Consider the following 22,632-nt stretch of genomic DNA (forward strand, 5'->3'; position numbering starts at 1 on the left):
AATTTAGCTACGCTTTTGCAAAATTATAGAAGTTTTTACTGTCTGTTTTTATATTTCTCGCTACTTTTCTCTTGTACTCTAATTTCAGCCTCTAATATTTTTTAGTCATCCGTTGTTGGTTTGTAAAATATTTCCAATCTTCTGGGCTACCATTAGTTTTTGCAACATTGGACATATTTTCTTTCAATTTAACTCAATCCTTCATTTCCTGAGTCAACCACAGATGGTTCTTTCTTCTCATAGTCTTTCTTTCTCAAGAGAATATATCTTTGTTGAGTTATAACATTTCTCCTTTGGTATCTGCGACTGATCCCTACTGTCTTACCTTGAAACTTAGTTTTCTAGTCCCGTTTAGCCAAGTCTGTCATTCCCTTTAGAGTTTAAGACTCTAGTTTCAGAACCACATTTCTCACCGTTGAACAGAATGTGAAATTCCATCAGAATATGATCACTCTTACCTAGAGGATCCTTTACTGTGAGGTACTTTGTTCAATCCTATCTCATTACACATTGCCATGTATAAAATAGCCTATTCCCTGGTTGGTTCCAGAACATATTATTCTGAGAAACTGTCCTGAATACATGCTTTGAACTTGTCCTCCAGACTATCTTTGCCAATTTGATTCGACCAATCGATATGAACATTAACCACCCACTATTATTGCAGGACCTTCCTTACAAGCTCCCATTATTACCTGATTTATACTCCACCCAAACTGATTCTACTCTTTGATCCTCTAAACCAAGATCATCTCTCACCGTGTGGTGTAGGTACATCCAGTGTGCTGTTAGGGAGGGATTTCCAGGATTTTGATCCAGTGACAGTAAAGGACGGTGATATAATTCCAAGTCAGGAGGGGAACCTCCAGGTGGTGGGGTTCCTGGGTGTCTGTTTCCCTTGTCTTTCGGATGATAGTGGCCGTGGGTTTGGAAGGTGCTGCCTAAGGAGCCTTGGTGAGTTCCTGCAGTGCATCTTGTAGATGGTACACACGGCTGCTACTGTGCATCGGTGGTGGAGGGTTTGAATGTTTGTGGAAGGGGTGCCGATCAAGCGGGGCTGCTTTGTCCTGGATGTTGTTGAGCTTCTTGAGTGTTGTTGGAGCTGCACTCAACCAGGCAAGTGGAGAGTATTCCATCACACTCCTGACTTGTGCCCAGTAGATTTTGGGGGATCAGGAGGTGAGTTACTCGCCGCAGGATTCCCAGACTCTGACCTGCTCTCGTAGCCACAGTATTTATATGGCTCGTTCAGTCCAGTTTGAGCTCAATGGTAACCCCCAGGATGTTGATAGTGTCTGTGTGTTGGGCGGGGGGGGGGGTTCAGAATCCAAACAGCAGATCTCCGAATGGCCTCCAGTTTACAGAGAAGCGTAACAATACGGACACTATCACTGGGATGTGGAAACCGGACAATTTCAGATGGGGAATGAATCATGTACAGCCATTTCACCAGTCATGTAAAAGTTGCTTCATTCATCTGGTCTGCAGCCTATGAACCATGCTCGGTGATATAGCAGGAATGAAATGTGCAGTAAGTGACAATTCTTGAGCAAAACAGAAAGAGGCTGCAAAGAACCCTTTCTGTTTGGAGAAGGAATGAATCAAAGGCCCTTAGATGTAGCCGATGATTGTGGTTAACCATTCAGACTTGTGACCATTTGGTTTCCAGTTACAGGGGCCTCAGTTTTAGTTGCTGCTCTCTCCAACTCACTCAGCGTCTTGTCCCATTGCCTTTGTAACGTTGCTTACTTCCCTTGCTGCACCCTCGCTATTTTGCAATGAAGCCAAGCCACTTCCCATAACTGAGGGCTTAGCTTATTTATTTTAAGAACTGCCGGTTACAAGAATACGGCCCGTTTACCTCCGCCCCAACACATCACATCATAGAATTTCATAGAATTTACAGTGCAGAAGGAGGCCACTCGGCCCATCGAGTCTGCACCGGCTCTTGGAAAGAGCACCCTACCCAAGGTCAGCACCTCCACCCTATCCCCATAACCCAGTTACCCCACCCAACACTAAGGGCAATTTTGGATACTAAGCGCAATTTATCACGGCCAATCCACCTAACCTGCACATCTTTGGACTGTGGGAGGAAACCGGAGCACCCGGAGGAAACCCACGCAGACACGAGGAGAACGTGCAGACTCCGCACAGACAGTGACCCAAGCCGTGAATCGAACCTGGGACCCTAGAACTGTGAAGCAATTGTGCTAACCACCGTGCCACCGTGCTGCCCTAATGGATTAAGAAAGGCCCAGTTATTAACTATAACAACAACAGGGGTGCCATTGTAATGGAACCTGCTTTGACAGGCAATTAAATGATAGTTGGTGTCATATGGTCCAGGAGTAGTTCAGTTTGAATTGTGGCCTCCCCTGGCGACAGGATTCCTGGCAGCAGGAGGCGCCTGCTGTAGGCCGTCAGTGCGATGTTCAGGGTCTCGCCGCTGCCCATGGGATTTCCCAATAAATCCACCTCCCGCTGCCGGGGGTTGGCCCATTGGGAGGACTGGAATATCCCATCGGAGTAAATCAGATCCCGCCCCCGAACCTTTCAATCTATGACACCATGGTAACCGTCGCTGGTGGAAAAATAAAACTCCAGTTCGGTGCAAACCGAGTAGAAAGACAGGAGTAGGCCATTCAGCCCCTCAAGTCTCTCTGCCGTTCGATGGTGGTCACAGCTGGTTGACACCGCTGCTCTCTTTGCCCAACTTTGCTCCGTATGCCTGGATGTCGTTTAACTAACAACAGCCTCTTGATCTCATCCTTTGAAAGCTTCACTTGTTCCCCCTGCACCCGCCCGTCCCACACCAGCAACTTGAGCCCGTAGCCTAGGCTAGCGCACCGAGTGCAGCACTGTCAAAGGGACCGATTCCTATTTGGATGAGGCATTAGTCTGAGGCTGTACCGGCCCTCTCAGGTACACGCATGGTGCTCCCATGTGGGGGAGAGGGGGAGTCTCCCCCGTGTCCTAGCCAATCTTTATCATAGATTATCATAGAATTTACAGTGCAGAAGGAGGCCAGTCGGCCCATCGAGTCTGCACCGGCTCCTGGAAAGAGCCCCCCACCCAAGGTCAACACCTCCACCCTATCCCCATAACCCAGTAACCCCACCCAACACTAAGGGCAATTTTGGACACTAAGGGCAATTTATCATGGCCAATCCACCTAACCTACACATCTTTGGACTGTGGGAGGAAACCGGAGCACCCGGAGGAAACCCACGCACACAAGGGGAGGATGTGCAGACTCCGCACAGACAGTGACCCAAGCCGGAATCGAACCTGGGACCCTGGAGCTGTGAAGCAATTGTGCTATGCACAATGGTACCGTGCTGCCCAATCGTTATCCCTCAACCAACATCCCGAAAACCGATGGCCTGGCCGTTATCTATCTGTGGGACCTTGCTGTTTATAAATTAGCTGCTGAATATCTGACATGACGACTGACTGCACTGGAAACAGTGTTTAGCTGTTTGCAGCGCACTTTGAGGTGGTGACAGGCACTATATAAATGCAAGTTTCTCCTTTCTCCTTTGGTATAACCCATATCTATTTTTGTGCTGCTCACGTCTATCGGTTTTGCAAATTTTTGGTTCGGTCTGTCCACAGACTCCAGCAGTTCTTTAAAAAAAAATAATTTGTATTGAAATTTTTGAAAACTGTATAACAGCAGAACAATAATAATAATAACAATAATAAACACCCCCCCCCGGCACCCGTAACAACGCATATAACAAACCCCCCCACACGCCCCCCCCCAACCCAATAAACAACAAAATAAATTAACAATAAATTAAATTAACATAAACAATGCCCCCCTGAAACCCCCCCCCCCTTCCCCCCCTCCCCCCCCGGGTTGCTGCTGCTGCTGACCTAGTTCCCTATCGTTGAGCCAGAAAGTCGAGGAAAGGCTGCCACCTCCTAAAGAACCCTTGTACCGACCCCCTCAGGGTGAATTTAACCTTCTCTAGCTTAATGAATCCCGCCATGTCATTGATCCAGGTCTCCACGCTTGGGGGTCTCGCATCTTTCCACTGCAGCAAGATCCTCCGCTGGGCTACTAGGGACGCAAAGGCCAAAACACCGGTCTCTTTCGCCTCCTGCACTCCCGGCTCCGCTGCAACCCCAAATATCGCGAGTCCCCAGCCTGGTTTGACCCTGGATTCTACCACCCTCGACACCGTCCTTGCTACCCCCTTCCAGAATTCCCCCAGTGCCGGGCATGCCCAAAACATATGGGTGTGGTTCGCTGGGCTCCCCGAACACCTAATGCACCTGTCCTCACCCCCAAAAAACTTGCTCATCCTCGTCCCGGACATATGAGCCCTGTGCAGTACCTTGAACTGGATGAGGCTAAGCCTCGCACATGAAGAGGAGGAGTTCACCCTCTCCAGGGCGTCCGCCCATGTCCCCTCCTCAATCTGCTCCCCCAGCTCCACTTCCCACTTAGCCTTCAGCTCCTCTACCGACACCTCCTCCACCTCCTGCATCACCTGGTAGATGTCAGACGCCTTCCCATCCCTGACCCACACCACCGAAAGCACCCTATCCCTTACCCCCCGCGGGGGCAGCAAAGGGAACCCCTCCACCTGCCGCCTAGCAACCGCCTTGACCTGAAGGTACCTGAACATATTCCCCGGGGGGGAGCTCAAACTTCTCCTCCAGCTCACCCAGGCTCGCAAACCTCCCGTCAATGAACAGGTCTCCCAACTTCCTTATGCAACTTCAGCAGTTCTGAGGTGACAGGTATTTCAAAACATTCCAGTGATAACATCACAATCGTCAATGCTTTGTCACAAGTTGCGGGGGGGGGGGGGGGGGGGGGGCAGGTAACAGCCATGCAGCAGCGTTAGACGCAGCGAGAGGGGAACAAGAAATATTTAATCAAAAGGCCTGGCGTAGAGAGTGTGGACACTGTCCACTGTAATACTGACCCACACAGGTCAGGAAGGGTTCCAACTATTGAGGGGAGACGGATTTTGGGAGTTGTGGAGAAGTGGAAGGGGGGGGGGGGAGGTTTGGCAGTATTATGGCAGTAAATGGGGAAATGCTTAGAAAATCAGAAGCACAAAGGGGCTTGGGAATCCTTGTTCAAAGTTCTCTTAAGGTTAACATGCGGATTCAGTCGGCAGTTAGGAAGGCAAATGCAATGTTAGCATTCATGTTGAGAGGGCTGGAATACAAGACCAGGGATGTACTTTTGAGGCTGTATAAGACCCCATTTGGAGTACTGTGAGCAGTTTTGTGCCCCGTATCTAAGGAAGGATGTACTGGGGCCTTGGAAAGGGTCCAGAGGAGATTCACAGGAATGATCCCTGGAATGAAGAGCTTGTCGTATGAGGAACGGTTGAGGACTCTGGGTCTGTACTCGTTGGAGTTTAGAAGGATGAGGGGGGATCTTATTGAAACTTACAGGATACTGAGAGGCCTGGACAGAGTGGACGTGGAGAGGATGTTTCCACTTGTAGGAAAAACTAGAACCCGAGGGCACAGCCTCAGACTGAAGGGACGATCCTTTAAAACAGAGACGGGGAGGAATTTCTTCAGCCAGAGGGTGGTGAATCTGTGGAACTCTTTGCCGCAGAAGGCTGTGGAGGCCAAGTTACTGAGTGTCTTTAAGACCGAGATAGATAGGTTCTTGATTAATAAGGGGATCAGAGGTTATGGGGAGAAGGCAGGAGAATTGGGATGAGAAAAATATCAGCCATGATTGAATGGCGGAGCAGACTCGATGGGCCGAATGGCCTAATTCTGTCTTATGGTCTTTTGTCCGATTGAAACTTGGAATACCGGCCAAGGTGCCAGGGAGACCTCAGCCCCGACCTTCCTCCCAGCAGTGCCGTCGTCTCTTTCACAGCCCCCTGAAGGGGGGGGGAGGGGGGGGGGGCTAGGGCTGTAAGGGCCCCTTTGACAAAAGCCTCACCCCTGACAGTGCTGCATTCCCTGGCAGCATCAGCCTGGATCATACGGCAACGGGGAAGAAATGATCGTTTCTCAGGCCGCACATTCTCATATCCTTCAGTTGAAGGAGTCGGGTTGGAGACACGTACGTTATCACGTTATATGGACTGCACTCACATTACAAGAGTAACTGCGCTCCAAAATAACTTTGCAAAGCTCCCTGGGTGTCCTGCAATGGTGAAAGGTTGCTACATAAATGCGAGTTCTTTCGTTGGTGGTGGTGGTGGTGGGGTGGGGCGGGGGAGGGGGGGGTGGGGGCTCATGCCTGCAGGCGATGGTTCAATCAGATCCTGCTTATTTCCTTCAGAACCCCAAACAACCCGGTGAAATATCAAAGAAAGGCTTTGCCACCGGCTGTGCTGCGGAGACGAGGCCGACCAATCGAAAGGCTTCCTGTTTCGGCAGCAGAAAACCCTCTTCCTGTTTCATCTGAGGTTGCGTTTCCTGTCGCCGTGACCCCTGCTGTCGCCCAACGGTACGGCAGCCGGCGGACCTGCCACCACCCCCCCGCCATGTCAAACCCGCTGTGGGGACTAACTCCACCCCCCCCCCCCAGCCGGCTCAAAGTCCCATCCTGAAAAGAGAAGGGGGGTGGGGACAATTTAGGCCATCGCGCGCACTGCAAATAAGTCTCCCCCTTGCAAAGGACGACTTGCGTTAAGATGGCGCCTTTCACAAACCCAGGATGTACCACAGCGCCAGCGAATCGCCTTTGAAGTGCATTCCCGGTTATCATGTTGGCGGCATAGCGGTGTACAGCAAGATCCCACGAACTGCAATGAGATTATAGCCGGGTGGGGGGGGGGGGGGGGGGGGGGGTGGGCTGTATTCACCAGTGCCCCGGCCGCGTGTTTCTCGGCCTTCGTTGGCGGAGGGGTATTCTACCTTCAGCCGGTTGTCTGTGGGATTCCCCCCCACCCTGCGCTGCTGGGAAACCCGCCGGTTGGTGTGTGCTTACGGCGGGAAAATTGAATCGCAATATCCGGAGAATTCAGGCCCATCGCTCGGATTTCCCTTTTAATGGTGTTGGTTAAATATTGGGCAGGGCCCCAGGGAGCAAACTCTCCCGTTCTTCTCCCAAACAGCACCGTGGAAAGATGCCAGAGATCTGGCGCTGTTATTGGAAGAAGGTTCTGCTGATTCCTCAGCCAACATTCCTCCCCATTCCCCCTCCCTCTCTGCCAACCCCCAGCGGCTGAAGCAAAAGAAAATTGGCAGCCCAATTGGCAACCGCCGCCTGGTAACGTAGAAATGAACGGTGTGTGCGGTATCTCTACAGGGCGTCGCTGGGAGAGTCAGCAAGCTGGCAACAAAAGGTCCTTCATCGCTTGCGGAGACTGGGATTTCAAAGCCGTACATCGGAGAGGGGGCTGCCTCTGGATACGTTGCACCTTGACTTGAGGGCACGGTGCACTTTGTACTCTGAGGTTTCTGCTGGAGTGCGTGCAGATCAAAGGAGATAACACTCGATTCATCGAGCAGGATTCTTGCAACGAAGAACAGGCGAACGCTGTTTGCAAGGCGAGGTGCATTGCAGAGCCCGTGTGCGTGTGTGTGTGTCAGATTTAGGAATATGTAAATAGCAAAGGCGGAAGAATATCTGGTGCATTGTCGCAAGGCCAATGGAGCCACTTGGCCTGGCACCACCTTTGGCCTTTGCTGCAAGGTTTGCGGCTATGACCATATTAGGTAAAGTTATTACCTCCCAGCCAGTAAAAACCTCGCATTGTCACCTTTAACACTGTTTTTAACTCCATCGAGTGAATTCGCTGTTTCATGGAGGAGTGGGGATGCTGCACCAGTAGAGGGAGCCACATGTTGGAGACTCGTGGTTTGCAAATAAAATCACAGGCGGCTGAGAGTTCTGTCATGCCCTGCTTCACTGCCGTCTCCTTCATAGAACGTTTTTTGCAAGAAATATTTGCATTTTGTTTTCCAGTTGGCTGCAGATTTAGCCAACAGCACCTCGAGAGAGGATAGGAACATGGGCCGTTCAGAACGTGCTCACAGATAGACTTCCTATAGAGCCATACAATCCATACAGTGCAGAAGGAGGCCTTTTGGCCCATCGGGTCTGCACTGACCCTCTGAAAGAGCATCCTACCCAAGCCCAATCCCCTGCCCTATCCCCGTAACCCCTCCTAACCTACACATCTCTGGACACTAAGGGCAATTTAACATGGTCAATCCACCTAACCTGCACATCTATGGACTGTGGGAGGAAACCGGAGCACCCGGAGGAAACCCACTGTTGGAACCAACAATTCTACGGACACGTGCTTGTAGGATTAGAATAGCGGTTTTAATATACTCACAACAGAGCCAGCCTGTTAGCCGTTGAACTTTCGGTGAACTGGCCGGCTGACCTTGTGGCACTGATCTTTATACAGCAGCTTCCGGGGGAGGAGTCCTGGGCAGAGCCAAGGGAGAAGCCCAATACAACTCGAGCATTCCCAGAGCTACTCCCCCTGGAGGACAGGTAGTGCAACTGCACTTACAATACAGACACATGTATATACAGATTATAATCCGGTGTGAATCACATTCACCACACCCACGCAGCCACGGGGAGAACGTGCAGACTCCGCACAGACAGTGACCCAAGGTTGAAATGGGTCCCTGGTGCTGTGAGGGAGCAGCATTGTGCAACCGTGTCGACTAGGTATCATAATACACTGAATTGCATTATGGATTGGCTGTGCTAAATTGCTCCTCAGTGTCCAAAACGTTAGGTGGGGTTGCTGGGTTACGGGGAAGGGGTGGAGGTGTGGGCTGAAGTAGGGTGCTCTTTCGGTGCGGACTCGATGGGCTGAACGGTCTCCTCCTGCAAATTCTATGATTCTAGTTATTATGGTCGAAGAAGGCATCATGGAACTCAGGAGACCTGTGTCGGAAATTAGTTCCGGCGCTGCCAGAGGATGGGGAATTAACATTCTCGATCGAAATAGGCCGGGCTCACAGTGCAATGATCTTCACCACAGGTAAGCCCAGGAGCATGTGCCGAGACTCTCGAATCCACCTCAGCCAGAACGCGGATCGACTGCCATTGGCGCCAATCTGATCAACACCAACTGCCCAGCCAGCCGGCGCTACAGGAATGCAGTTTGCTTGTCGGGGGGTCTGTGCAAAGGATGGTTTTGAATTCGTTCAATCCAGCGGCCTAGGCAATATGGATCCTTCACCCAGCATCACCGCATCAAACTATCAGGTCATCATCACGTTGCAGTTTCATGGAATCTTTCATTGTAAAAGTTTTTCTCGAATTACACTCTGTGGTTATGCTTCAAATATAGATCATTAAATGTTAGGTGCTTTACGAGGCCCCAAAGCTTCGACAGGCAATGTATAAAAGCACATTTGTAAAAATAATAATAATCTTTATTAGTGTCACAAGCAGGCTTACATTAACACTGTAATGGAGTCACTGTGAAAAGCCCCTAGTCGCCACATTCCGGCGTCTGTTCGGGTACACAGAGGGAGAATTCAGAATGTCTAATTCACCTAACAGCACGTCTTTCGGGACTTGTGGGAGGAAACCGGAGCACCCGGAGGAAACCCACGCAGACACAGGGAGAACGTGCAGACTCCACACAGACAATGACCCAAGCCGGGAATCGAACCCGGGTCCCTGGCGCTGTGAAGCAACAGTGCTAACCGCTGTGCTACCGTGTGCCCTGTTCATGGAGAGAGTTCCAGGACTTTGAGCCGGTGATAGTGAACAAACAGCAATATATTTCCAAGGCAGGGCGGTGTGAGTGGTTGGCAGGGGTACCTCCAGGTGGCATTCCCAGGTATCTGCTGCCCTGTGGGTAGGCAGAGCCTGTGTGTTTTGAGAAGGTGCTGCCTAAGGAGCCCTTGACGGTGAGTCGCCACAGTGCATCCTGCAGATGCCGTGGCCACAATGCACATTCGGTGGCCGGTATTCCAAGTGGTGGACGGGCCACTGACCTTTAGTCCCTTTGCACAGACCCCCGACAAGCAAACTGCATTCCTGTAGCGCCGGTTGGCTGGGCAGTTGGTGTTGATCAGATTGGCGCCAATGGCAGTCGATCCGCGTTCCGGCTGAGGTGGATTCGAGAGTCTCGGCACATGCTCCTGGGCCTACCTGTGGTGAAGATCATTACACTGTGAGCCCGGCCTATTTGGATCGAGAAGGTTAATTCCCATCCTCTGGCAGCGCCGGAACTAATTTCCGACACAGGTCTCCTGAGTTCCATGATGACTTCTTCGACCATAATAACTAGAATCATAGAATTTGCAGGAGGAGACCGTTCAGCCCATCGAGTCTGCACCGACCCTTTGGAAAGAGCACCCTACTTCAGCCCACACCTCCACCCCTTCCCCGTAACCCAGCAACCCCACCTAACGTTTTGGACACTGAGGAGCAATGGTGGACGGCCCACTGACCTCTCTTTCAATGTCGACGGGATTAATTTCCCTCAGCCCTTAACCCCATCACTGATTCGCTTCAGGGCCCCCTGCAGTTGGGTGGGTCGCGGAGGCCTGGATACACTGTGTGAGCTACAGGCTGGAATCCAGGTGATTAATGTGTCATTTAGCGGATAACCAACAGCGAATTACAGGGCAGAATCTAATTAAGGGTTTATATTTAGCATAACTGAGACCAGCAGTGAGTTAAAGGGCAGCATAAAATGAAGGTCCACGGACAACTTAACGAGAAGAATGAATTACAGGTTGGAATCTAATTGAGTCAGTTCACATAAGGAATAATTACCAGCCAGCTTTAATGCCCGCCCTCGCTCCCACCCACCCATCTTTCTTGGTCCTTCTAATAAATACATAACAGAGCAATAACAAGCATTAATGTCTACACTTATCATGCAATATTTACACCGGCCCATTTGATTTTGATGGTGAAAGATCCACATTGATTTAATTGCTTCTGCGAAGTCCCTTCCTGCTTCCAGGATAACATGTTTAAATGATGATCTGTGCTATTTTTACACGCTGGGTGAGGCTTTGCTTTTACGCTCTCACTCATTAGCCAAAATGGACAGAAGTAAATTCCCTGGGATGGGAATCGGTGTCTGTTCCCCCCCCCCCCCCTCCCCTAAACCACCCTCTCCCCCGCAACCATCAATATTCAGGCGATTACTGAAGCGGCCCTTTATTCTAGAATATTCCATTGGAGGAAATTAGGCCCTTTTTTCTACGAGGTGAGGGGGGTCGGTTCTGGCCACTATTGCTCGGACTACCATTGGGGTAAGCTTACAATGCGTCTTGCTGAGGTACACGCGCACACTTTGGAACCCGTGCTAAGGTATATTAGAGCAGTGAGGAGGTAACCTCGAGTACAGAGTGGGCCGCAAGAGTGGCCTTCCTTTATTTCAGTGGGATTGAAATCGGGCCTGTTCGCTAACCACAATCCCACGAAAACGATTAAATGCACTTAAAGCAGGCCGAACGTTTCATAACGAGTTGTAGAAAGTGCTGAATCATTTATGTATAAGTTGAACTGTCATCAACTTCAAATGGTAAGAACAAAATAAATATTTACACTTTAGAAGCAGAGGGAGCGCACGGCTCTCACAGTCAATGCTGTGTGCCCTTACTTCATTCGCCCTCGCTTTACCTGTGTATCACTTCAGCCATACCGGCAGGAAAAAAAACTATAGAGACGGAAATCAGCGGAATGTGGCGACCCTGCGCCTGGGTAACGGTCAACAAAATATCTGGTGGGTCGCACTCAGAACTCTGATGGATCACATAGCAAGTGTGTTTTTAAACAATGTGGTTTAGCATCAAACCAGGGTAATGGAGATGCATTCATGTGTGAAGGGAAAGATAGATCAACAATCCACCCAGTAGTTGTATTTGGAACAATAAAACTGCCAATCGCTGGCTAATGCAACCTATTGCTGTGTGAAATTGAGTGGGAGTTTTGCATTTCAAAGGCTCTCAAGGGATTTGAAGCCCATGAAATGTTATTGGCTTTCGAGGAAGCCTCTGACATTTGCAACAGCTGCTGCTTTGTCTGAGGCAGCAGATGTTAGGGAAGGGTAAGTGAAAAGGCAGTTTTCCACTCTACTGCCTGGCAGCTTTCCGTCAACGGAAATGGGGGTCTCTGATGAAGGTTTCTGATAGGGGTCTCCGATCGGACCTCCGATGGGGGGGGCAGGGTGAGGGTCTCATAAGGGGGTCTGAATAGGGGGAGCTGGGGGGGTCATGTCACCCTCATGCATGCTTGCTGTGGGAGGTGGCCCATTATTCCTGTTGTATGTGTGGGGGGGGGGTTGAATGCTCTACGTATCATCCGGGGGGGAGGGGCAGGATTTGCATTGTGAGGGAAGGGGGACCCACCGCTGAGCCTTGGAATCGGATCGCCCGCCCGCCCAAAATGGCAGCTCAAAAACTATGATTTCAGTGGAATCCGGCGACCTCCTCTCCATCCATCAGTTAGCTTGGAAACGGAGAGGGAACGTCACCTGGGGGCCGCTCCTAGCCCGAGCTGTGACCAGTTGCGAGTCTCCGTGGCCAGGAGCACAGAGTCTCCAGAGCAGAGAATCCAGCGCTGATCTGGAAGTTGACGCCATCCTCAACTCTGCACCAAAGTATCAGCCTGTAGGTCTGCGGTCTACGGATGTTAGTCCTCGCTGCCGACACAACCAAGGCAGAAGCAGAAGTGCTGACGTTCCGGGAGCAGCGAGTCTGAACTTATGACCTTCTGGAGTTAGTGCGCAACGCAACAAAAATATCACCAAATCACCGACAGAAACACTTCTGCCGTGTGACACAAAAACCTTTGGAAACTTAAACTTTGGCACGAACCAATTCAAAAATTAAAACAAAAATCAATGGTTAGGTTTTTTTTGGAGGGGATTTTTTTTCCTTGAAGGAGCGTTAATTGGCCGGAGACGTGACCACCGCCCTTCACCCAGGGGAGAGTCCCACCGTTATGACCCACACGAGAGCTAAGGGACTCGCCGTGAGCCTTGAAAGAATCCGAGCTTCCCCACTGAGGGCCGGGTGGAGTAAAAGGACTCCAGCATGAACGGGGGCCCAGATGGGAGCCAAGCGTGTGTAGTCTCGGCTGGGAGCTGGAGTGTACCGTGTGTATAGTTTACTCTGCAATAAAAGAAGTTTCCTTCCGCCTCTCGTTTTGCACTCCTCCGTGGCCACCAAACCCACCACGGAAAGGCCAGCATCTCTGTGTTCCTAACTACGCCAATGGCAGCAGTGGCTACGACTGGGGCTCCAAGCAGTTCCCAGAATCGAAGTCCCAGGGGTGGAATTTTAGGGCCTTGCCCACCTCCTGGAGATTACTGTCCCGCCAAAATTGAGGCCAGATGGGGATGTGGCCCGTCAGTAGCCAGTGAAACTGCCCCAATTGGGATGGAGGTGGACAGGCATTTGAAAGCCTCACTCGGCTATGGGAATGTTTTCCGCGGGGAACAACAATGTGATAAATAAGCAGATAATTAATTTTCAAGTAATCTTAGTTGGGGTACTTGTGTTGGCCAAGGTGCTGGGAAGAGGTCCCTGTGTTTTTTTCTCTCCAAAGTAATGCCGTGTATGTCCACCCGAAGGGGGAAAATAGGCCCTAAATTTGTCACCTCAACTAAAAGGCCGCACCTCTGACAGTGCGGTACTCCCCCAATACTGCAGCGGGAGCTTCAGCCTGAATTGTGTGCTCAGGGGTCTGGGATTTGAATTCACAACCTTTCGACTCAGATCTCTATTCTCTCCCACCCCCCACCCCCCCCCCCCCCCCCCCCCCCCCCACCCCACCGAGCGACAGGCAATTCACATGTGGCCTCCTGCGGCGGCCTGGTTTTGGGCCTTGCCCAGTACACCCCACCTCCCTCACCCACGGCAACGGTCCCTCGTGTAGGGTTGGGGACAGTGGTTCTTGAACAATGGGCACTGGAGGGCTCCCAAACTTCACGCCAGGATCTGTCCTGAGCCAGTGAAGTCCTGTTGCCCAATCAGCCCCCCCCCCCTCCCCCTCCCCCCACTCCCAACTTTGCCCCTAACCCCCTGGCAAACCCCAAGGAAACCCAGGCGGGGCAACACACCAGCCCCGTCACAGCAAAGTCCGTGGCTGTAATGTTTCTTTCTCTTTCGCATTCTGTCAGCTTTTTACAAACTCTCCACTCAGCACTGGGTCAGCAGTGGAAGAACCCACAAAAATTGTGTAAAAAGAAAATAAAAATACGCACGGGTAAAAATAACTTTTTTTTTTGGCTGCATCAGACTTCTCATAAAATTCTACCAATGCTTTGCATAGTTTGTTTCCCTCTCAGTAAATGTGGTGTTTCCCACTGACCATGACAGAAGCACAGTTATCTCAATGTGCTGCAAGTCTTGCAACCATCTCTGAGGTCACGGAACCCATCACCCTCGAGGACTAATTGAGGAAGAAAGTGCGCTAAACAGCTGTGCTGCCATCTACAAGATGCACCGCTACAAAGCGGACCCCGATCTTCTGACAGCACTCCGCACACTTATGGCTGCCCCCTTCCTAGGAGGACAGAGGCGGCAGACGCAGGAGAAGATCAAACCACCTGGAGGTTCCCCTCCCAGCCACTCGCCATACTGACTTGGAAATATGTCGGCTGTTCCTTCACTGTCGCTGGGTCAAAATCCTGGAGCTCCCTCCCTGACAGCAGGGTGGGTGTACCTACACCTCAGGGACTGCAGCGGCATGAGGAGGCGGCTCACCACCACCTTCTCGAGGGCAATTAGGGATGGGCAATAAATGCTGGGTGTAGAATGTGACAACATCTATTTTTGGGAGTCAAGGCTAGAGAGTTTAAAGAGAGACTGTTTCAGTTTTTGCTAAGGATAGGTCGCACAAAACTCCTGTTATCAGACAAGAATGCCGAGCTATTTATGACCTTACCGCCCATACTGGCCACAGGAAATTGTGCACAGACCTTTCCGCGCTACCTCTGAATCCTTTGCAGGGCTTAAAACCCATCCTGTCCTCCGCCTGGAAGGTTGGAGGTTGTAGAGAGTCAGAGATGTTTACAGCATGGAAACAGGCCCTTCGGCCCAGCTTGTTCATGCTGCCCAGTGTCTATCACTAGGCTAGTCCCACTTGCCCACGTTTGGCCCATATCCCTCTATACCCACCCTGTCCATGTAACTGTCTAACTGCTTTTTAAAGCTCAAAATCGTACCCGCCTCTACCACTGCCTCTGGCAGATCGTTCCAGATGCTCAACACCCTCTGTGTGAAGATATTCCCCCTCTGGTCTCTTTTGTATCTCTCCCCTCTCACCTTAAACCTATGCCCTCCACTTCTAGACTCCTGTACTCTTGGGAAAAGATGTTGGGCGGAATTCTCCGCTCCCGGGAAAAATCGGGAGGGCCGTCGTGAACTCGGCCGAGTTTCACGACGGCCTCGGAGGCCGCTCCTCGCCCCCTATTCTCCCCTCCCGGTGCGGCTAGGAGCGGCGCTCCGTAACTCTCGGCCGCCAGGCAGCGCGCCAAGAGTGACGTGACGGCGGTGCCTATGTGACGTCAGCCGCGCATGCACAGGTTGGCCGGCTCCAACCCGCGCATGCGTGGCTGACGTCACGACGGCTGACAGCTCCAACCCGCGCATGCGCGGTGGCCGTCTTTCCCCTCAGCCGCTCCGCAAGACGTGGCGGCTTGATCTTGCGGGGCGGCAGAGGGGAAATAGTGCGTCCGATTGAGACGCCGGCCCGACGATCGGTGGGCACCGATCGCAGGCCTGTCCCCTCCCGAGCACAGTCGTGGTGCTCCTTCCCCACCAGGCCCCCTACAAGCCCCAAAACGGGCATCTCACGGCGATTTCACGACGGCAGCGACCAGGTGTGGTTGCCGCCGTCGTGAAACGGTCACGAACGGCCGGCCGCTCGGCCCATCCGGGTCGGTGAATCGGCAGTCGCCGTGAAAAACGGTGATTCTTCCGAGCGGGGGCCTGGGAGAATCGTGGGGGGCGCCAGGGGGTCGTGAAATTAGTCGGGGGGCCCTCCCGTGATTCTCCCACCCGACGTGGGGAGCGGAGAATCGCGCCCGTTGACTCGCTATCTTATCGATGCTCCTCATTATTTTATAGACCTCTATAAGATCACACCGAAGCCTCCTTCACTCCAGGGGAAAAGTCTTGCGTATGAGATTGTTTAATCTCCCATCTCCCTAGCTCCAATTCCCAGCATTCACTTCCCGGGGGATCCGATTGTTTCACATGCCTCAGTTTCAGATGGGAGTGTAGCATGCAGGGAAGTATGGTTTGCCGTTTAAAAGCTGGCTTAAATAACTGGCCAAGTGGTGAGCCTGAAATAATATGGTCACTTTGTCGGGTACGCCTGGCACACAACGTTGAAGGCTCGCTGGTAGTGGGGCAGCAGAGAGAGAACAAGGCACCAACAATGATGTGGATGTTCTAACTCAGGGGTGGGCAAACTTTTCCGTGCAAGGGCCACATTCAGAAATTCACAATTCACAAAGGGCCGCATAGTATATTAAGTAAAATAATTACTTCACCCGGTTATGATTCTGGGCGCCTCATATAGAACATAGAACAGTACAGCACAGAACAGGCCCTTCGGCCCTCGACGTTGTGCTGAGCAATGATCACCCTACTCAAGTCAACGTATCCACCCTATACCAGTAAGTAACCCAACAGCCCCCCCCCCCCCCCCCCCCCCCATTAACCTTTTTTTTTATTTCTTTTTTTTTAATGACTTGGTGGGCCGCAGAAATACCTTTGGCGGGCCGCATGCGGCCCGCGGGCCGTAGTTTGCCCACCCCTGTTCTAACTGAACACCATGCGAGAGGAAGATTCCTGAATTCCTCCTTGCATTTGAGGGACAACAGGGGGAGACTTGGACCTGCGTTCAATTTGCTGACGAGATTCTGCGACAGGTTCCTGCATCATCGAAACATCAGCTCCGCCCACAAAACATATTGAGAAACAGGGAAGTGTATCGAACGGGTTTCGGCTGTGAGTCAACTGGTGCAGTAAATTTAACAACTTTGTGTCTCTCGGAAATGTGAGCTGTCACAGAGAGAGAGAAGCTTTTTGAGGTTTGAGTTCAGTCACGGTTTTGTTGTTATTTTTACTGGGTTGATTTTGGATTCATCCAGAATAGCGATATTCCCAGCAGAGAACCTGACATTTTGGGCAACAGTATCAACATCAAATATTTCCTGAACTCTTCGATCAGATTCCAGTCTGTAACTCACTCCCGGGTATCTGTTATTCTATAAATAAACCACCCCGAACTCCTCGATTAGATTCCAGTCTTTAACTCACTCCTGCATATCTGTTATTCTATATATAAACCACCCCAAACCCCTCGATTAGATTCTAGTCTGTAACTCACTCCCGGGTATCTGTTATTCTATATATAAACCACCCCGAACCCCTCGATTAGATTCCAGTCTGTAACTCACTCCCGGGGATCTGTTATTCTATAAATAAACCACCCCGAACCCCTCGATTAGATTCCAGTCTGTAACTCACTCCCGGGTATCTGTTATTCTATATATAAACCATCCCGAACCCCTCGAACAGATTCCAGTCTCTAACTCACTCCCGGGTATCTGTTATTCCATAATAAAACCATCCCGAACCCCTCGATTAGATTCCAGTCTGTAACTCACTCCCGGGTATCTGTTATTCTATATATAAACTGCCCCGAACCCCTCGATTAGATTCCAGTCTGTAACTCACTCCTGCATATCTGTTATTCTATATATAAACCACCCCGAACCCCTCGATTAGATTCCAGTCTGTAACTCACTCCCGGGTATCTGTTATTCTATATATAAACCATCCCGAACCCCTCGAACAGATTCCAGTCTCTAACTCACTCCCGGGTATCTGTTATTCCATAATAAAACCATCCCGAACCCCTCGATTAGATTCCAGTCTGTAACTCACTCCCGGGTATCTGTTATTCTATATATAAACTGCCCCGAACCCCTCGATTAGATTCCAGTCTGTAACTCACTCCTGCATATCTGTTATTCTATATATAAACCACCCCGAACCCCTCGATTAGATTCCAGTCTGTAACTCACTCCCGGGTATCTGTTATTCTATATATAAACCATCCCGAACCCCTCGAACAGATTCCAGTCTCTAACTCACTCCCGGGTATCTGTTATTCCATAATAAAACCATCCCGAACCCCTCGATTAGATTCCAGTCTGTAACTCACTCCCGGGTATCTGTTATTCTATATATAAACTGCCCCGAACCCCTCGATTAGATTCCAGTCTGTAACTCACTCCTGCATATCTGTTATTCTATATATAAACCACCCCGAACCCCTCGATTAGATTCCAGTCTGTAACTCACTCCCGGGTATCTGTTATTCTATATGTAAACCACCCCGAATCCCTCGATCAGATTTCAGTCTGTAACTCACTCCCGGGTATCTGTTTTTCGATATATAAACTCCATCCCGAACCCCTCGATTAGATTGCAGCCTTTAACTCCCTTCCTGGGTGTCCAGTATCTCCAGTTCCTAAAACTGAAGGTGGTCCGAGACAATGTGCCTCCTCCCATAGCGTAGTTAATTGGAGTTCTGTGTGTGAAAACAGTTTTCTTTTAAGCACCCAACTCTTTAAGTTCTTTCTTGTCAACATTGTCTCCACTCTTCTCTCCTGGAGGTCTTTAGCATTTGCTGTCTTACCGATTAAAGAGCTTAACCTGTCCCCCCGCTAATTGGCTAATAATCCCAGGTACGCCAAGTGGCCATTGTGATGGGTGAGCCTTGCTTATGAATGTCATCAGGGTATTTAATTAATTATTTCCCCAGATGAGGGAGACACTGGCAAGACAAACATTTGTTGCCCATCCCGAATTGCTCTTACCGTAGATCATTTCAAAAAAGACATTGGGTCTGGAGGCTCATGTAGGCCAGACTGCGTAAGAACGGCAGTTTTTTACAACGATTGATAATAGTTTCACGGCTGCCGTTGCTGAGAATAGTTTTCCGATTTCATGAATTGAATTTAAGTTCTGCCATCTGTGACGCGCTGGTGGGGTTTGAACCCCTGTTCTCAGAGTTTGGGATTACTAATCCAGTGACGTAACCACTACCTGGCTCCCCCGGGCGTCATAGCGGCGCCTGACCCCACAAAACCGCCTCACACACACACTTACAGTCAGGGGGTGGGGTGCTGTCGACGTTGAAGATCAGGTGAGAGATGTGGGTGAAGGAGGAAGGGGGTGTGAAGGACAGACGATATTCTCATCGGAGTGGCGGTGTTGTTAAACAGGGACTGGGTGGACCAAATGGTTTAGGGGCTGGTTTAGCACACTGGGCTAAATCGCTGGCTTTTAAAGCAGACCAAGGCAGGCCAGCAGCACGGTTCGATTCCCGTACCTCACGTACCTCCCGTAATCCCCGAACAGGCGCTGGAATGTGGCGACTAGGGGCTTTTCACAGTGTCTTCATTTGAAGCCTACTTGTGTCAATAAGCGATTTTCATTTCATTTCATTTCAAATGGCCGGCTTCTTGGCTGTAAAGTGCGTCTCTCCGCCAATCTGTGCCTTTTCACTTTTGAATGCTAGCTAAAGGTGATGGAACCATCAATTCACCAGACACGTGTTTCCGATATGAATCTAGGCTTTAATCGACTTACTTCAGAGCCAGCCTGTTACCCGTTGACGAACTCTTAGTGAACCCAGACTGACTCTGGACAAGGGTATTTATACAGCAGCACTAGGGGGAGGAGACATGGGCGGAGCCAAGGGTGGAGCCCAGTACAATTTCCTGAGTACTCCCAGAGCTACTCCCCCTAGTGGTTGGATAACGCTACTGCGTTTACAAAGACAGTGTGAATTATCATATCATATATATTACATTCACCACAAAAGGTGACCAACCTTTAGACCCTTTTATCTTCCCCAGCCCCCCACCCCCCCGACCCCCACCCCACCCCACCCCAGTTGCCGTGTTTGGTTGCTGTGTCGCCTTTTAACCTGAAGCCTCTCATTCACCGTCTGTGGTCGCTTGGTTAAGTTGATCAGGATCACTGTTTGATATTTGGTACCACATCCTGTGGGCAGGTGGCATTTTGAGGTAACTCTTCTCATTTGCTTGCAGGTCATTGACACTCTGTCCTATTTATCCTACACTCCCACAGCGCAAAGGAAAGGGATCTGGTAAGTGGAACCACTATGTTACGCACCCCATTGCCAGCATCAGTTACTAATCTATGAAAGACCCATCATTACCGCATCTTTATTTATTCACGCTCAAAGTGAGTAAAGCCCAGGTCTGGTCAGGTGGTCTGAACGGACAGTTTCTGTGCCCGAAGTTCCATGTGTTTTTTGTCCCAGTTCTTCATTTAATTCTCGATGAAAAGCCACAATAGATTCTGCTTCCATCTTTTTAAGTGGAAAGAACTTTGTGCTTCGATAGTGCCTTCATCGCTCAGGAAGCCCCAAAGTGCTTTACAACCAGTTCAGCGCACTTTAAAGTGTGGTCGCTCCGATAATATAGAAATGCGGTAGCCAATTTGTGCACAGCAAGCTCCCACGCACGGCAGTGTGACATACAAACATCATTCGTCACAATGATGTTGGTTGAGGGATGAATATTGCCCAGTAACCCAGGTGGAACTCTTCTTCTGTTGCTCATGACAATGCTATGGGGTAGTTTATATCATCCCGAGAAGGCAGGTGAACCCTTTAATGTCTCGTCTGAAACCGCTCCTCTAGCAGTGCGGCCCTGCCTGAGTATTGGACTCAGAGCATCATGTGCTTGGGTCTCTGTAGTGGGACTCGAACTTACAACCTCCCTGTCCAGAGACCGGGTCCTCTCTCTCTGCTCAATGATCCCGTGCCAACACGCCAAGAGGAAACCCTGAAGGATTCCTTTCCCTCCAACAACATCGCAAAGACAGCTGGACTAGTCATTTATCTGATATCACCCTGTGGGACCTCACTGTGCACTGTGCACCTATATCACGGTAGCATTGTGGATGTGGATATCGCAATTGTTTCACAGCTCCAGGGTCCCAGGTTCGATTCCGGCTTGGGTCACTGTCTGTGCGGAGTCTGCACATCCTCCCCGTGTGTGCGTGGGTTTCCTCCGGGTGCTCCTGTTTCCTCCCACAGTCCAAAGATGTGCGGGTTAGGTGGATTGGCCATGATAAATTGCCCTTAGTGTCCAAAATTGCCCTTAGTGTTGGGTGGGGTTACTGGGTTATGGGGATAGGGTGGAGGTGTTGACCTTGGGTAGGGTGCTCTTTCCAAGAGCCGGTGCAGACTCGATGGGCCGAATGGCCTCCTTCTGCACTGTAAATTCTATGAAACCACAAGAGTGATTACCCGTCAAAAATAAATTGTTTGCGGGCAGCACGGCGGCGGAGTGGTTAGCATTGCTGCCGCACGGCACCAAGGTCACAGGTTCGATCCCGGCTCTGGGTCAGTGTCCGTGTGGGGTTTGCACGTTCTCCCCGTCTTTGCGTGGGTTTCGCCCCCACAACCCAAAGATTTGCAGGGTAGGCGGATTGGCCACTCTAAATTGCCCCTTCATTGGAAAAAATGAGTTGGGTACTCTAAATTTATTTTTATTTTTAATTGTTTGCAAATAGCCTTTGGGTCATCTTAAGGTCATTAAAGGTGCGATGGAAATGCGAGTCTTCCTTTCATTCCTCGTGCCTCAGGAGGCCGTAGGATGATGACTTTACGGTGCATCTGCGAGAGCAGAGTCCCAGCTATTCACAGCATTGAAAGGAAGAGGTGCTGTAGGAGATGGTGCAGGGGGCCAAAGTGATTTGTCTCCCACAATGCCTCTTCCCGTCCCAGCCTGTACAGGAAATGAAGCACCCGCAGAAGGCCAGACTCAGACTAGGTGTTCCCAACTCAAGGTTCCAGGTCATCACGTGACCTCCCCCACCCCCCCTCCCCGCCCCACGCTCGCATCATTGGTCCCAGCACCCAATTAGGTGACTTTGTCGTATTTATAAGGGAGCGGTAGCGGGAATGCATTGTCACGTGGAGGAAGTGAACAAAATCCATCTTTTTCCAGCTCCTTTCCGACGGAAGACAGCTTGGCCGATGATGATATCTACAGTGGACTTTCTGATGTCATTGAGTAAGTTACAGACCCCTCCATCGCTCTGACCTTGAACCCTCGGCAACCTTCAATTTGCTTCAAACCCTGCTGCCTGTATCTAACTGGCACCGCCCCGTTCGCTCATCACCCCATATCCTCGCTGACCTACACTGGCTCTCCCAGCCTGACAACACCTTTTACAGATTTTGTCCTCATGTTTCAAGTCCCTCTACGGTCTACATCCCTGCCTCTCTCCAACCTTCTCCAGCTCTACAACCCTCTGAGATCTCTGCGCTCCTCCAATTCTGGCCAATTCATTTGCATTGTTTTGATTTTCGTCACCGGTGGTGGCAATGTTTGCAGCTTCCTGGGACCGTAAGCTGTGGAATTCCCTGCCTAAACCTCGCCACCTCTCTATCTCCGTCTTTCTCTATCTCCATCTCTCTCTCTCTATCTATCTATCTATCTCCACCTCTCTCTCTCTCTCCACCCCTCCCTCTCCCTCTCGCTCTCTTTCTCTTATCCTCTTTGACCAATCTTTAGTCATTGGCCATACTATCGCCTTGGTGTCAAATCCTGTTTGATAACCCTCCTCTGAAACATATTGGGATGTGCAAGGTGCTATGTAAGTGCAAATTTGTGTTGTTTT

The 22,632-nt window shown here is 50.5% G+C and overlaps 1 protein-coding gene across 2 annotated transcripts in view; it reads left to right on the forward strand.

The window, feature by feature from the left end:
- Window positions 1–22,632, forward strand: part of LOC119957156 (proto-oncogene vav-like) — a 111,054-nt gene that overhangs the window by 42,915 nt on the left and 45,507 nt on the right. For both annotated transcript variants that reach the window (XM_038784927.1, XM_038784926.1), the window contains exons 3-4: window positions 20,025–20,083; window positions 21,957–22,022. In XM_038784927.1, the coding sequence (XP_038640855.1) occupies window positions 20,025–20,083; window positions 21,957–22,022 (125 nt within the window). The remainder of the gene's footprint in view (window positions 1–20,024; window positions 20,084–21,956; window positions 22,023–22,632) is intronic.

This window comes from Scyliorhinus canicula, chromosome 25 (genome assembly GCF_902713615.1).
Source record: "Scyliorhinus canicula chromosome 25, sScyCan1.1, whole genome shotgun sequence".
NCBI classification, from domain to species: domain Eukaryota; kingdom Metazoa; phylum Chordata; class Chondrichthyes; order Carcharhiniformes; family Scyliorhinidae; genus Scyliorhinus; species Scyliorhinus canicula.